Source organism: Calidris pugnax, unplaced genomic scaffold (assembly GCF_001431845.1).
Source record: "Calidris pugnax isolate Ruff unplaced genomic scaffold, ASM143184v1 scaffold103, whole genome shotgun sequence".
Lineage (NCBI taxonomy): Eukaryota > Metazoa > Chordata > Aves > Charadriiformes > Scolopacidae > Calidris > Calidris pugnax.
The window spans coordinates 15,833,374-15,847,852 of NW_015090990.1; the positions used below are offsets into that span (position 1 = coordinate 15,833,374).

The 14,479-nt window shown below is 40.9% G+C and overlaps 3 protein-coding genes across 11 annotated transcripts in view; 1 reads left to right on the forward strand and 2 right to left on the reverse strand.

Annotated features, from left to right (window-relative positions):
• CFLAR (CASP8 and FADD like apoptosis regulator) overlaps positions 1–4,874 on the reverse strand; it is a 23,955-nt gene extending 19,081 nt beyond the window's left edge. For all 5 annotated transcript variants that reach the window (XR_001413371.1, XR_001413372.1, XR_001413369.1 and 2 more), the window contains exons 1-2: positions 4,475–4,874; positions 1,446–1,580 (exon numbers count right to left, since the gene is read on the reverse strand). The gene's annotated coding sequence lies outside the window, so the exon portion shown is untranslated. The remainder of the gene's footprint in view (positions 1–1,445; positions 1,581–4,474) is intronic.
• A 4,489-nt stretch (positions 4,875–9,363) lies between these two features.
• NDUFB3 (NADH:ubiquinone oxidoreductase subunit B3) lies at positions 9,364–14,005 on the reverse strand. Its single transcript, XM_014954306.1, has 3 exons — positions 13,863–14,005; positions 12,242–12,389; positions 9,364–9,631 (listed from the first exon to the last, which is right to left on the reverse strand). Exons 2-3 carry the CDS (start codon positions 12,385–12,387, stop codon positions 9,475–9,477), a joined length of 303 nt encoding a protein of 100 aa, XP_014809792.1. The 5' UTR covers positions 12,388–12,389; positions 13,863–14,005; the 3' UTR covers positions 9,364–9,474.
• A 175-nt stretch (positions 14,006–14,180) lies between these two features.
• The window catches only part of FAM126B (family with sequence similarity 126 member B), a 57,865-nt gene continuing 57,566 nt past the window's right edge, over positions 14,181–14,479 (forward strand). For 4 of the 5 annotated variants that reach the window (XM_014954298.1, XM_014954301.1, XM_014954302.1 and 1 more), the window contains exon 1: positions 14,181–14,271. The gene's annotated coding sequence lies outside the window, so the exon portion shown is untranslated. The other variant, XM_014954299.1, reaches the window with a different exon arrangement.

Consider the following 14,479-nt stretch of genomic DNA (forward strand, 5'->3'; position numbering starts at 1 on the left):
AAAAAAAAAAAAAAAAAAGAAAAAAGCAGCACTGTTAATCTTGCTGATAGCATGTCTGAATTATGAGGGGATTATAACACAAGTAGCTGCTATGACCTCAAGGTCCCACCTTGAGAACCAAAACGGAAGTGGGAGATAATGAAGGGCAGCACAGGTAAACCGTAAAATATCATAAACCCACTGCATCAGAAGACCCAAGCATTACTCAGCTTATGTACTCCTGCACTTCTACACCATAGTGTAAATGAGATATAATGTATATGCAACGGAGTCCTCAAAACAGCACTGAGGCAACTTTGGCCCATTTTCAGAAGCACAGAGCATTCAACAGCAGCCGACGGTAGGTAACAAGGCTGCCAATACCCTGCTTAGTTCATCGCAGCCTCCTATGTGCGTTATACAGACTGTGCTGAATACCTAGAGGAAACACACCATTATAGTATCCGTGCTACAGCACACAACTAGAAAAAAGTAACACCTATCCTCTCTGATGCAGTTCCGTTCTTCAGAATGCAAAAGGAACACACACAAACACTGTGTTTTCCCTCATCACACCACAGGGCCTTCAGAGAATTAAATGTACTGTTTGCTCTAAGGAGTGCAACAACATTTAACCCTAATTTAAGAGTACAAACAGCAAAAAACCTCACAAACAGAAATGAAACATCAGTAGAAGCTGCCCCTTTCAAATATTCAGGACCAAAGTATTTTTAGTGTAGCAAACTGAAAAGTTTTGTTTCCAACAAAACCAAACTGAGCAGACAAAGTATTTGTACTTTAGAACCTGTTCCATTTCACACATGGAGCTGCAATGCTATCACTTGTACAGCTGGGGTGGAAGGGCAGGGTGGGAAAATTTTCAGGCCTCTGATCAGCAGAGGAAGCCCTCATGCACTGGAATGTCTTTTGTAAAGTTTTTTACCAGAGGAAGAGCATATTCCTTGCTAAGTTCTTATTTTCAATCTAGCATCAAACACTTGTGAGAATTCTACAGAAAGACAAAGACTAATTTCATGACATAATGCAGTCAGGAAGGGGGAAGCACAAAACAGTGTATCATATGAAAGCATCTCCCAGGTACGTACAACTGGGACTTTCAAAAGAGCTTGAGGAAGTCATATTTATGACTCACTTTAAAGGGCGATGGGAATTTAAAAACTTTTGGGAAAACTTTTTTGTTTTTAAACTACTCTAGTTGATCTTTATCTAATCTTTTAGAACTAGTTAAAAAAGGAGGTGTGCATTTGTGTGTGTGGTAGGGAGGAATTTCCTAGAGTTAAAATTTCAGACATGCAAAATTACTATTTATATGTTACCTTAAAAATAATCCGCCTTTAAAAAAACACATAAACTATTTATTTTTGTGAAGTTCCTTTATAACATATAGCACACGCTCATTATAAAAAACAAGCTGATCAATACTTCCAGTACTGAAACTCACTTACCTGTATGCAAGTCTGTCCACAAGAACACTGGAAGACCATTGCCAAATCACTGACCCAGATTCAGCACACATTGGTTTCCATTCAGTATTTTCCAATGACGGTCCACAGACAAAGCTGATTACAACAGATTGTTTCCTGTTGGAAAAATATCAACCTTACAAATTACTGCGCAGGGCTACTTCCTAATTTTAGTGAAGAACCAAGAAAAATGACCTGGGATTATGCATTCTTCTGTATGATTCCACTGGTCCATTGAACCAGGAATGATGTTCCAAAGAAAAGGAAAAACAACTGTACACATATATTTCTCAATAACATTCATTCCTCCAGGGTTCAGAGTGAGGAATGAGTAAGAGCAACATGAGGTGTTTAGTATAAAATAAAACAGCTTATAACTTTGCATCCAAAACCAATGTCACCATATTTTTACAGTAGGTATGTCACACTACAGGGGCATTCCATCTGCATACATCTGAGCCAGATCCACTTCACCACGAGAGATGAAGGGCATCATGCTTCATTTGATCCAATATGATCACTTTTGCAAATGTCACAGATACAGTTACCATAGCTGCAATAATTAAAGAAAAAGAGAAAAGCAATGACAATTTAAAACCCAGCAGCCTGGCTTTCAGTTTAGATTACTCAGGCCCTGCAATGAGAAGAGTTATTGAATATAAATTCCTTACAAAGAGGAGACGAAAACCAGCTTATCTTCTCAAAAGGAAAGGAAAAAGTTCAGAGATAAAGCCACCCTAATTGTCTGTGTGTTCATATGCATGTGTAGTTTGCCAATATCACTGCAAGAAAACACTCAAGATTTTCCTCTTCAGTTCAATGTTTTATGTATTGAGCAAAGATTTCAATTCAAAGCTTATGGAGCAGGAAGATGGTTGGAAAAAAAGAAACCTAAAATACCACACATTCTCATTTAGGTTCCTGATTTATAAGAAATCCAGAATAATTCCAAATAGCTGAAGTCTAACATCACCATCAGCACTGACAGATAAAGGATATTGCAAGATCACATCAGCAACATTTGCAGCAGAATGAGTCAAAGGGGCAGGCCTACACACAGAACAATAACAACAACAACAAAAAAAATCTCTTTCCTCCTGTATTCAAAGAATCAGGAAAACCCCTGGCACGCTGAGGGAAAATGACTGATGAGGGGTGAGTTTTCTGTAAGTCTGGCTACTTCAGTTCACACAGGAAGGGCTCTCCTGTGTGAGTCTTAGGGTCTCTGGAAAGAAAATGACTGATTCTAGGGTGACTCATCTGTCCTCTTGTCCCCAAAAGCGGTCTGAGAGAAACACATCTCAAGGAGATAATACCAAAGTGCACTTAAACACAAGTTTCTGGGTTTCATTAATTTTCAGACTTCCCTGAACAAACTGTAAGATTTTAAAGGTGGTGAATTTCTCACATACTGCACAGGAAACCACCTTTGTCACAGGCACATTTGTCTAAGTCTGCACTGACTTTTAACTCTGGATATCACACTGTAAACAAGGTTCACAAGAAAAAATTTTTAAAGGTAAACATTTGAGAATATTAACAAGCATGTTTACTTCTCAAACCACATATAATTTCCTTTCCACACTAAAACAAGCAGAAAAACATCTGTATGTTCATTAGCTTCTATGAAGCTAAAAAAGTTACTTATACTCCTATTTTTGAACTATTTCACACTGCCCTAAGTCCATACGGAATACAACCAAAATCAGGGACTTTTTTTTTCCTTTTTATTTTTCCCCAAGGAGCAGGAAATAACAACATACTAAAACTTCACATACAAAGACATACAAGGCTCCAGTAACTCCTTGCTGCCATTAACAAGCGGAGGCTGGTATGTTTGTACAAGGGTCAAGCAACTACTCTTTGCTGTTGAAATGACATCCATGCATGAAATCCTTGTTCCCATGACTGCAACACAAATGCTGCACAATATACAAATACTAATGTGATTATCAAGGCAAAGAGAAGTGTTCCACATCAAAGATAAGTCAACATATCATACTAATAAGGAAGGCCTTTCAAGAGAACCAGGGAAACATTTCCCACACTAAACATGCTCCACAATTACAGCCTGTAATTTTTGACAGCATTTGTTTCTTGAACATTTATCTCTGCAGCAGCCAAAACAGGATATAATATCAGTGGGTGTAGTTCTGATTTGGAAAATTATCTTTCTTTCACAAGATGAGCTAATGTCGAAGCCCCTAAGATAGAGGCAGAGAGTAGGAGGTTAATGTTGCTACAGGAGGCACTGGCTGCATTTTGTGCTTCCTCTGCTCTGCTTTGTATGAAGATGTATAGGTAACTGCGTTTTGAGTCTGGAATCATCTGGCATTTTTCAAAGCGTTGAACTGTTTGGAGCATGCTCCACAACTTTTACATTTTCCTATAAAGAAACGGGTATTTGATACGAGACACTTAAGGAAAACAAGGAAATCCCGCAGCAACTTTCACATTTCTTGTTATTATATTAGGCTTAAATACTTTGTTCTCATGTAAAGTAGTAGTGACCACGCTAATTTCCATTTAGAAATGCACCAGTTTGAGATCCCAGTTCTAAAACAAACCACAACCAAACAAAAAAAAAAAACCAAAAACAAAAACAAAAACAACCAAACCAACAAACACAACCAAAACCAACCCTAAAACTGCTTTTACCGCAGGGAGTTTATGCAGATTTCCACGCAACTTTCTAACTACGTCATTTTAAATCACACTTGGAAAACGAAGCAAGAGGAAACTCCGCTCTGAAACATTAAAAAAAAAAAAAAAAAAAAAAAAAAAAGGCTGAAGCCGACAGGCAGTGTCGGGTTTCGTTTCTCCTCAGGAGCAAGGTCGGGCTCAGGCCCCACTTGGGCCGGGCGCCCCGGCTCTCCGCACCCGCCTCAGCCCAACCCCGCTGAGGAGCGGACGGGCAGAAGGACCCGATCCCGGGACACGGTGTGTTGTACTGAAGGCGGAGGGTAGGAAGAGAGGTGTGAGAGAAAGGAAGAGAGAAAGGTATAACGCACCCAAAGGCGGCGGGGAGGTCTCCTCTCTAGCAGCGGGGTCAGGTCCGGCATTGGGAGCAGGGAGGAGGAGGGGGCGGCACCGGGCGTGGTTTCGAGGTTTGCGTTTCTTTCTCTTTCATACCAGTAGGATATGCAGGACGCTTTTCCATCGTATTCCCTGTGGCTATTGGAGAGACTTGGGCCGTCTCCGCGCGTAGATAGCAACGCTGTTTGAGGCAGAGATCTCCCCTCACAGGGGGACGAGGGAACTGGCTTTAGCTGCCTCACTATCATTATACATCTGTCGAAGCACGTTTGCTAACCCTTACGAATTTATCGTGAGTCCGGCCGTTAGGTATTTTGAGGCTAGGCGCGGGAAGGATTGTGCTTTTCGTTTCGCTTTACCGTCTACCTCAGGAGAGGAGACCCCGAGCCGCGCAAGCAACCCTGCCCCGCTCCCACAAGATGGCGGCGCCGCCATGGCGGAGAGGAGGTCGCTTTACGCGCGCAACCGCCCGTTGGTGCCTTTGGGTGCCGGTGAGGGACAAAATGGCTTCCGAGGGGCTGGGTCCCCGGCGACTCGGCAGGCCTGTGAGGAGGAGTTGGCAGCGGCGTAGTCCCGCGTTACGGGATGTGTGAAAATGTTTACGGGACGACGCTTTGTGTGCTGCTGGTGGTATAAGGACAGACAAAAAGGCTTTGTATGGGCCCCAGCTGCCAGTCAGTGGTAACAGGCCGTTTTTCAGTGAGCGGTTATAGACTTGGCCTGTGTTTTGGCGGGAGTTTATACAGAAGCAAGCCCATATTTGGTTCACGTCGTCCTCTCATTCTTGGGTTCGTTCACAGTGAAGATGATAACTGTACAGGTACGTGAAAGTTGTATGCTCCCCATTGCTGGATAATTTTCAGTAAATTTTAAGTAATGCCTTGTCCCTGTAAACTGGGTGTTGTGATTCCCTTGGTATAAACCAGCAACTTCCACAAAGCAACTTACTCAGAGGTGCTAGTATTGTACCTGGAGCTGCTCTCTTAAAGGCCTGAAATATAAAATTCTGGCCTATTTTATCAGAATTTGGTCAGTTGCCACACGACTGCTCTGTATTCTGAAAAAGTACCTGCATTCCTACTGAAATCAGGTGGTCAGACTCTCCCTTCACTGTCAGTCATTAAAGGGTATCACAGTATCCCTGCTACGAGGACCGGTGCTTATTCAGAAGGAAACCAACTACCTGCTGTGAATCACTATGCACACTTTGTCCTTGGATCTATTCCATACAAACATGTAAAGACTTGTACAGGCTAATAAAAGAGGTTTAAGGAGATGGTATGGCTGCAGGCTTAGAAGAATTTTTTTTTAAAAAAATGACTGAATGAATTATTTACCAATTTAACACAGTCATTGCTTAAGCAACCAATATACTCCTGTTTACTTACTCTACTTTTTCCTTAATTTACCTAACTTTTATATGCTTACTAAACAGTTTGCACTTTTTAATAGGCAGCACTTAAGAGTTGCATGCAAATTTTTTTAATTCTTCCTTGCCTGTTTCTAACTTGAAATACTATGTTGTCTTCATTGATAGGTTCTCCTGTAAACTGGAACTGTAAATCAGTATAAATACAGAACATAGAGCATACCAGTAAGATCAGATGTGATTGAGATGGTCCTATGTGTTTCAATTTAGAGGGTCTTGGATGTGAATCTCTGGGTTGGACATACTTCTCTTGATATTCTTTTATAACAGGCTTGATCTATTTATTTATGTAAGTTCTCCTAGTTACGTAAAACAAAAATATTTTTTTTTGTTGTTTATGCCTTCTAAATAATATAAACTTGTCTTTCATGCTATATATTTCAAAATCAGACATAGTATGATCAGGGTGAGCGCATTCCATCTGTATAAATAAATGGTGTCACTAGTTTCATTTGTTATGTGTTGGTGTTGCTTTTGTTACTATTAAAAAGAAGGCTAAATCTCTAAGGGAAGAGATTATTTTCACGGGTTTTTCTTTTTCATTGGAACAATGGTAAAAGGATTATCTGACTTTCAGATTTTCAGATTCTATTTGGCCTACAATTGAGGATATAGAACATACAGACTGTCTGTAAAATTAGTTCCCTGTCATACATGTAAAACGGTTTGGATGAATCATTAAATGTTTTGATACCCACGTCGAAATCAGTAAACTAAACTGGAAGACAAGCATGGATCCTGAGTATGTTCCTTATATCACCCCTTGAAGCAAAGACTTCTAACTTCAACTAGCTGCACTGACATAAAAAGTCTATCTAATAAATGTTGGTTTGGCCAATATTTAATTGCAGGATAGAAGCTCGTAGTTTCAGAGCTCAATAAAGATGATTTTTGTAGGAAGGTTTACAGGAGAGATTTCAAGGCAGGTTAACAACACAAACACACAGTCTGCTACTTGAACTACACCTGCCTCACATCATGAGAACAGTTATTCTGTTATGCTCTAAAGAAGGAATTTCTACTATCCAATTTATACTGCAATGTAGTCAGTATGGTATTGGAATCATTCAGCTGCTTTAACTTGTCTGTAACATATACATTTGGAAAATTATGCTAATGATGTAAATATTACAGGTACCATTAGCAAAAATAAATAAATAGATAAATCACCAGTATCTTTCCAGGTGAGCAGAAGTAGCTCTTTTGACTACTGATGGAGGTAGAATTTCCACCTGCATTTCAGAAAATAGATCATCATCAGTTGTGTTTTTCAGAACTTAAAGATACTGAAGGAGCTTCCTGACTATAGTATTACAGTCATGTATATTCCTTACCTGCAGGTGCCACTGCTGTTTGTGACCCTGTTCTTTGCACTATAAAATATCTGTGCTGGTAGAGAGGTTGTTTTAATGTGAGGACAGCTGTTGCTATGGTTACAGTGAAGACACATTTGGTACTGTTATTTTAATACACAGGAAATGCTCCACCCCCAGGCAGGATTAGTATTAGAATACATGTGAAATAAAAAGTGTTATGAGTATTTTATATAATAATGATGAAACATTTTTATATTTCACAATATTAGCAAAATAAGTTCATCATAAATAAAGGCAGTGCCTGCCATCTGGCTACTAAACCATTGAATAATACCACCTTAATCCATTTTTACCTAAACTAGTCTAGTCTAACAGTGAATATGCCCAACATATTTGCATATGTAGAATGTTGGTAAGGCTGATTCTTATGATCTTCCCTATACAAGACAGCGCTTAGGCATGAATTTGATTTTTAAATCTTTAAATTAGAGCATCTGTGGAAATTAAATTACATTGAGATAACTTACATGCAAGCAAGTATTCTGGAAACTGGCTGAAATTAGAAGACATAAGATCAGTAACTTAAATCTGTGTTCATTTGCTAGTGCTTGAAAATAAAATAATGTGTGAATATCTTCAGCTAGTGCAAATAAAGCTCTTGATTGTTAACAGAACTGTGTGCTGTATCAGTGAAATGGCAGCCTTACAACATTTTAAAACACTAATTCTAGAGGAATTACCTCAGACTCTGAAGCATTTGATGTAGAGCAAGCAAAAATACCCAATGAAAAGCATAAATACAGAAGAAAATGAAAACAAGCTTTCCCAATAGGAAACTAAATGGGTCAGGAACCACTGCTTAAAGTTTTTTTAAGGCTTTTGCTTCTGGAATAGCTGCAACAGAGTTGGAGGGGGAAGGAGGGAGAGAGCAGCCAGTCAGCACACAAGTACTGCACACTAGATCAAAATTATAAAGAGCAGCTGAAGTGAGAAGCAGAGTGCAAGATTCACCAATACTGCATGTAATGCTAGTTCTGTTAATTGTTTTACTGAATGATCATCTAAAATTCAGTTACCTTAGTCACAGACGCAGAGAGAAAACAAGCAGTGAATACTAGTCTTTGAAAATGTGTATTCTGGGTGGGACTGCCTAAGGGACAACATGGAAATATTTTGTGCAACAGACCTTACACAGTAGGTTCTTGATTTGTTTTTCAGGGAATGATGCAACTGGATAGGGATGCTTGAGAAATAATTAGGCAAGAGAAGTTTAGTAAATCAAATGTTTGCCCTATGAACAGTGCCTTGAGCAATGTCAGACAGAGATGACAAACTCCACTGAACAATACAGCTGCACTCCCACAATAGCAGATGTTTACTAGCTCTAAAAATAAAGCTGTTTTATAATCTCGCTCAAAAGGTCATCTGTGGATATGTATATATTAAAAGGAATATTTTGGCCATATTTTGGTAATTTCAATTTTTTGTAAACTTACAATTTGTGACATGATTACTTAAACTCGCCAGTTTCTTCACCATGGAAATACACTAATTGTCTGGTGGCATTTTAAGTTTCTCACTCAACTAATCTTGCTCTTCTGTTTAGACACACAGATATCCTGTTGTTTGGATTGAAAAATGAGATAGTATACCCTCCTTAGCTTATGTTACTAATGGCACAACAAAATTTACTTCCCAGCACTGCAGAGGACATACTGCCAAACAAGCCCTTTCTCCTTTAGTTCTACTCCATGCATTCTTAAAGCACTCCAGAAGCTGTTAGATAATCTAAGGGAAAAAAAAAAAAAGGAAATTAAAAAAATAATTAATTATTAAGAGACTAGGTTATAAAAAACCAATACCCAAATCTGTTCAAGGTAACCTGTATTTAATACAGTACAATTTTTCTCCTAAAAGCAATACACTTTCTCAATATAATGTTGGCAGGGCTTGAAAGAGATGGGTTGATACTCTCACCTGTTCTTCAAAAGATGGTACAGTAAACCCAAGAGCCTATATATGTTTGGTTTTCTTTTTACCCCAGACTAAAGTCAGGTAAATCACTCTGGCTGTGTTTTTTGATCGCTTCACCTAAGTATAATATAATCAAAGAAACATGTTTTTGCCTGTGATAAACTTTAATACGCATATTTTAAGTACAGAGTGAGCAGCAGGCTTACATCTGTTTCCTCTTAGTAATGAGCAAGTATTTAGTTGTCATATTTGATCTTCAGTGATGGCCTCCATTCTTCTTTGGAGGAAATAGTGCATATTCAACACCAAGAGCTATGACGAAAGCTGCAAATCCCCACTTGAGTCCCCTAGTAAAGACTTCTGTTAAGGTGACAGGTTTTGCAAAGCCACCCATATATCTCCAGGCTTCATTACTAGAAGAAAGATGAAACCAAAAGAGTAAAACAAGATCAGTGGAGCCACTGTGATAAACATTAACAGGAATATCTTCATTCAGAAAAAAAAGATGAAGGTATTTCAACTAGATATGCGTTAAGACTGTAAAATTTCTATCATTTAAGTAACAGGAGTTGCCACAAGTAAAGTTCATGATACCAATTAAAACCATTTATGCATGTAATTTGAGATACAAGTAACACCAACAAACAATGTAATTTTAGTGACAGAATCACCTCCCCAAATGTATGTAATTGTGTCTTCTGTTTTTACTCTGTTTGCAACAAAATCACACCCACTAACACATGCATGGGATGGAGGAATCACAAAGGCTAGTCACTGTGCTAGACAGGAGCATAGTTAAATCTTAAAGGGGAAAGTTTTTCCAGCCATAGAAAACTCATCCTAGTGTGGAGGTACTTTCTGTTTTACAATATGACACTTATAAAGGTCAGAAAAACTTGAATAAAATTGATGTAAAAAAACCAAAAACCAAAACCACGCAAAACAAACCAGAACCGCCACAAAACTGAATAGATTGTGTTTAGCTAAAAAGCTACAGAATATTTGCAAACCTCATGCTGCTTTGGCTGTTTTCAACCTACATTGTTATTGAAATGTTAGTCACTGCTGTAACCTAGTACAAGGATTTATGTGTAGCACAACAAGTGTAATTATAGAAGAGACAAACTGTGTCCATCTCTAAGGACTCAAAGTCCTTAAGAAAAGGAAAAAAAGATTCGTACAGAAACAAGCAATAACACCAGACCCATCATTTCAGGAGAGGATACATTTTTTTTAATCAAGGGGGTCAAGCATTTATATTCACAGATGATCCTCTTGTGCAGATGGTTTCTGTGACTTGGGATGAAGGGGTATTGGCATGGAAGAGTATCTTCTAGATGCTAGTATAGGTTATTAATGGATAACGACTTGGTTTCCAAATATGACATCTTTCATGCAGCTTATTCTGTACTGAATACATACACACACTAAAGTGCATTTGCTACAAAGGTGGAAAGCTGATCCCCTGCTAAAAGGAACTTAATATATCAGAGGGGAGCCCTAGAGAGGGTTACTTTTTCAAGACTTCTAGTGCAAGATATTAATAATGCAATCTTCTTCCAGATAACTGAAGCAAATAACTGGATACTTTGATTTCTCCTTTGTTGAAGAAGATTGGCGTGATACTTGTACTTGTCCTATAGAACTGAAACATTACCTTACATAAAATTTGCAAAGTTCAGGAGGAATCATCTCATGCTTTAAGTTTGACTTTGTTCCTTATTTCAACTCTTCACATAATTGGCTCAACTCTTTTCTTTTATCAGAGAAACATTTTTATTTCTTTATCTAGGAAGGGCAACAAATATTACACAAGCTCTTTTCCAGTTTGCTGTTTTGCAGCACTTCCTGAACACTATACTTGGAAGAATATGCACTAAAACTCCAGTTAATTTACATTAAATTTATGATACTAAATTGTGCCAATTTTTTATGGGATTAAGACTATTGCTTGCTGAAAACAAATTTTTCATAAGCAAAGGGGAAAAAAAAAGCTAACACTGCTTGCACTCCACAAAGGCGGCATAAACGTGACACAGGTCCAAAACCAATAATCCTAAGGACTCGTATATCAAATTATTCTTATCATCAAAACTATGTTTTACTCTGTGCTTACAGCCTTAAACTGTTTCAAAGGAAGGAAAAAAGTGCTGCCAATCCCAAGCCCCTCCAGAGGTTATAGCATGTAACAACTTTTTAACAGATCACCTGTTCACTCTTACATTTTTCTTGTAGTGATTTGAAGTAAAGCCTTTTCTATGAAGGCTCCTGGAATAGTTTGCTCATGCAACTTTTCCCTTACAGAAGAACTGGGCTACATAGCACAAGACATTTAGCAGTTTTATTCCCCAAAATTTAAGAGAACTTGAGCATAGTATTACACAATTCATGATGTGGGATAAATATATTAAGCCCTGTTTTAACAGCTGCCTAAATGGTCCAAAATTGCTCTAGCTAAAAAAGATGAGGTATTCATTGCAGAATGGGACAATTTAAGATGTAAAAATCTGATTTTCCATTATGTTTTTCACTGCTTCGCAAAATAAAATGCACAGTTGAATCAAATTGTGCATTGTATACTGGGATAGTTCTTTTCAAAGAAAGGCCTCCTGTTGTATGTGAGGATTGCTATTCGTACTCAGAACGTCAACGTAAGTTCCATCAACTTCAGCAATCTCTGAACACACAATCTCTGCTGGAAAAGGATAGGCTTACTCACGTGTGCAAGACCTACTATTACTTAAGTGTTTTGGTGGCTGAAGTATTGGTCACTCTGCACAATCTGTATCATCGTGAAATATCACAAAATTCAAGGGTGCCTTGCAAAACGTGGACGCTGGGCATGGTGATGCATAGCATGACCTCCACAGAAAATCTAAATAAAGACTTAGCTGAAATTCTGCTGATATATTCTAGATGCATTTTCACTATTTTTACTAAAGAAAGAATAATCTGCAATGACAATGCCCAGTTGATGGTACAAGACAACATATCAAGACTGTATTTGAGGCCGTTGCACTTACCGAGCCCATGGATCTTTAAGACCCCGTTTAGCGAGCATTTCCTGGACCTTCTCTAGTGGAGTACCCTCTACCTTCCATTGCCTGTAGTCAGGGAGTTCCATTTTGCCGTGGCCATGGCCATGTCCATGTTCATTTCCATGCCCCATACCTACAAGAAAAGATCAGAGTTTTTTTATTTCTCAGAGAGGATCAGCTTATTTTCACACACTTGCAAAAGAACAATACCTTCTACTGGAAGAACAGGGAGGTTATAAGAAGTATTTCAAAGCACACTACACGGCACATGAAGCTCCTGCATTGTACACAGTACATGGAAAACAAAGAGCTAGGAGACTTTACGCTGCATTTCAAAAGTTGGTGATTAAACATAATACTGCAAACTGTGCAGACTTAAGTGCTACTATGTTATAACTCACCACCACCACGACATTCGCGAAGCAGCTCTGCAAATTTTCTGTGCCAGAAAATAATGTCAGAAAAACAATAGTTTCCAATATCTATAAATGCACTTTAGTAACACCAGGGCCCACCATCTTGCAGGCTTTCCAGCGTACATCAAAAAGCTCAGAGTTCAGTTTGGAAATTTCTAATTAGAGCCATGATCACCAAGGTCTGAACAAAAACATGAAAAATAAGACGTGGTTCCTCAGCTCCGTTTTTTTTTTTTGTTGCCTCCAATTCAGTCAAACATAACTAAGGCAATAAACAGGCACAGGACAGATAAATGGACAAGGAGACACACCTTACTAGTAATTTCACGAGGCTAGGAAATATATGCTTTATTTAGACACAACTTTGAGATAACTATGAAAATGTTACAGCTCCCATTAAAAACAGTAGTCAAGGCAAATGGGAAATTGAACATTTTCAGTGAGATCATGAAGGACTGGCAGAAAATAACAACAGCTTTGAAGTCTCCATTTTCACAAAGCACTTGAGATAATTTTGAGCCAGGATTTCCCATTTTAACACACACCTGATACCAAAGAACAAATTTAATGTTCTTGATTTTTGTGAGTATTGACTGGAACACAATGATGCCAAGAGCACTGCTTTGAAGCCTGTAACTCTTGAAGACCCCAAGCCGTGGAAGCAAGCAGAGAGGATACTCTTGCAGAAGGAAACCTGAAGAGCTCTAATGCTGTCATTATCTGAAAAGCTCCCCCCAAATTAGTCCCCAGTCCACATCCTTGCCATAAAACCCCAAGACCTCTCTCCTACCAGTTTTCTTTCTGCAAAAAAGGGGTTTGTAATGCACACCAGCACCCACACACCGCGGCCAGCACTTCAGCGCCAGCCAGGCACTCTCCGCCAGCAAAGCCGGCAGAAGCTGGGCCGAGAGGGAGCCCCGGGCCGGGGGGGGCAGGAAGGCCGGCACAGCACCAGCACCGAAGCCCGCTAGCCCGGCGGGGCGGCTGTCCACCTAACGGCGCGCAGAGAAGGGCCACGGCGGCTGCGCCGGGCCGCTGCAGCTCGGAAGCGCAGCGGACACCTCCACCGCCCCTTCCCCTCCCAAGCCCGCACACAGACGCCCCCGGGGTGGGCAGCGACGCAGGCAGGTCCCAGAGGACGCCTGGGCCCGCGACCGGCCCCGCCCCTCCCGCCGATGGGCCTTCTGTACCTGCCCGCTCCGTGACCCTCCTTCAGGACGCAGCCGCTACCCGGAAGCGGAAGTCGCTGAGGGGACTGGCCGCTGCAGGAAGCGCAGCTGGCCGCGAGAGTTCCGGGCACCTTCCGTTCCAGTCCTCTCCCACTGTCTTGGCGAAGGCGCGAAGGCAGTGAGGCCGCTGTCCCAGCCCTCTGCCGCCCGCAGCACTCCCACGGTGGTTTAACGGGCCACGTCCCGCGGACAAAGCGGCGCCGCCGACTGTGGGGGAGGACTGTGGGAGAGGGGAAGGAGGAAGGAGACACGGGGGAGAAAGCGGCCAATCAGCGCGCGGCTTGTTGAGGGCGGGAGCGGCCCAATGGGCGGGTGCGTTGTTGAGCTGCGGGGTTGGCAGTGGCTGGAGGTGGCAGCGGAGGAGAAGAGGGTGAGGGGGCGGCGGCGGCAATAGTAGTCGGTACCGGAGGCGTTGGGTGGCGGCGGGCGGGGCCTGGGCCGGCAGGGCCAGCGACGGCGACAAGGAACCCCACTCCATTCCCCTCTCTTCGGTGGCTGGCCGTTGCCGGGTGCGCGAGCAGGGACGGAAGCCCGCGGGGTCTGTGCGTGCGGGGGCGCGAGCCGTTGTCCATCCTCCC

Bases quoted from the DNA above. Each gene is read 5' to 3' on its own strand.
- NDUFB3 (XM_014954306.1), bottom strand. From the start codon at position 12,387: ATGGGGCATGGAAATGAACATGGACATGGCCATGGCCACGGCAAAATG. The intron at 9,632-12,241 runs GTAAGTGCAACG...TCTTTCTTCTAG, and splicing joins CTTAAAGATCCATGGGCTCG to TAATGAAGCCTGGAGATATA.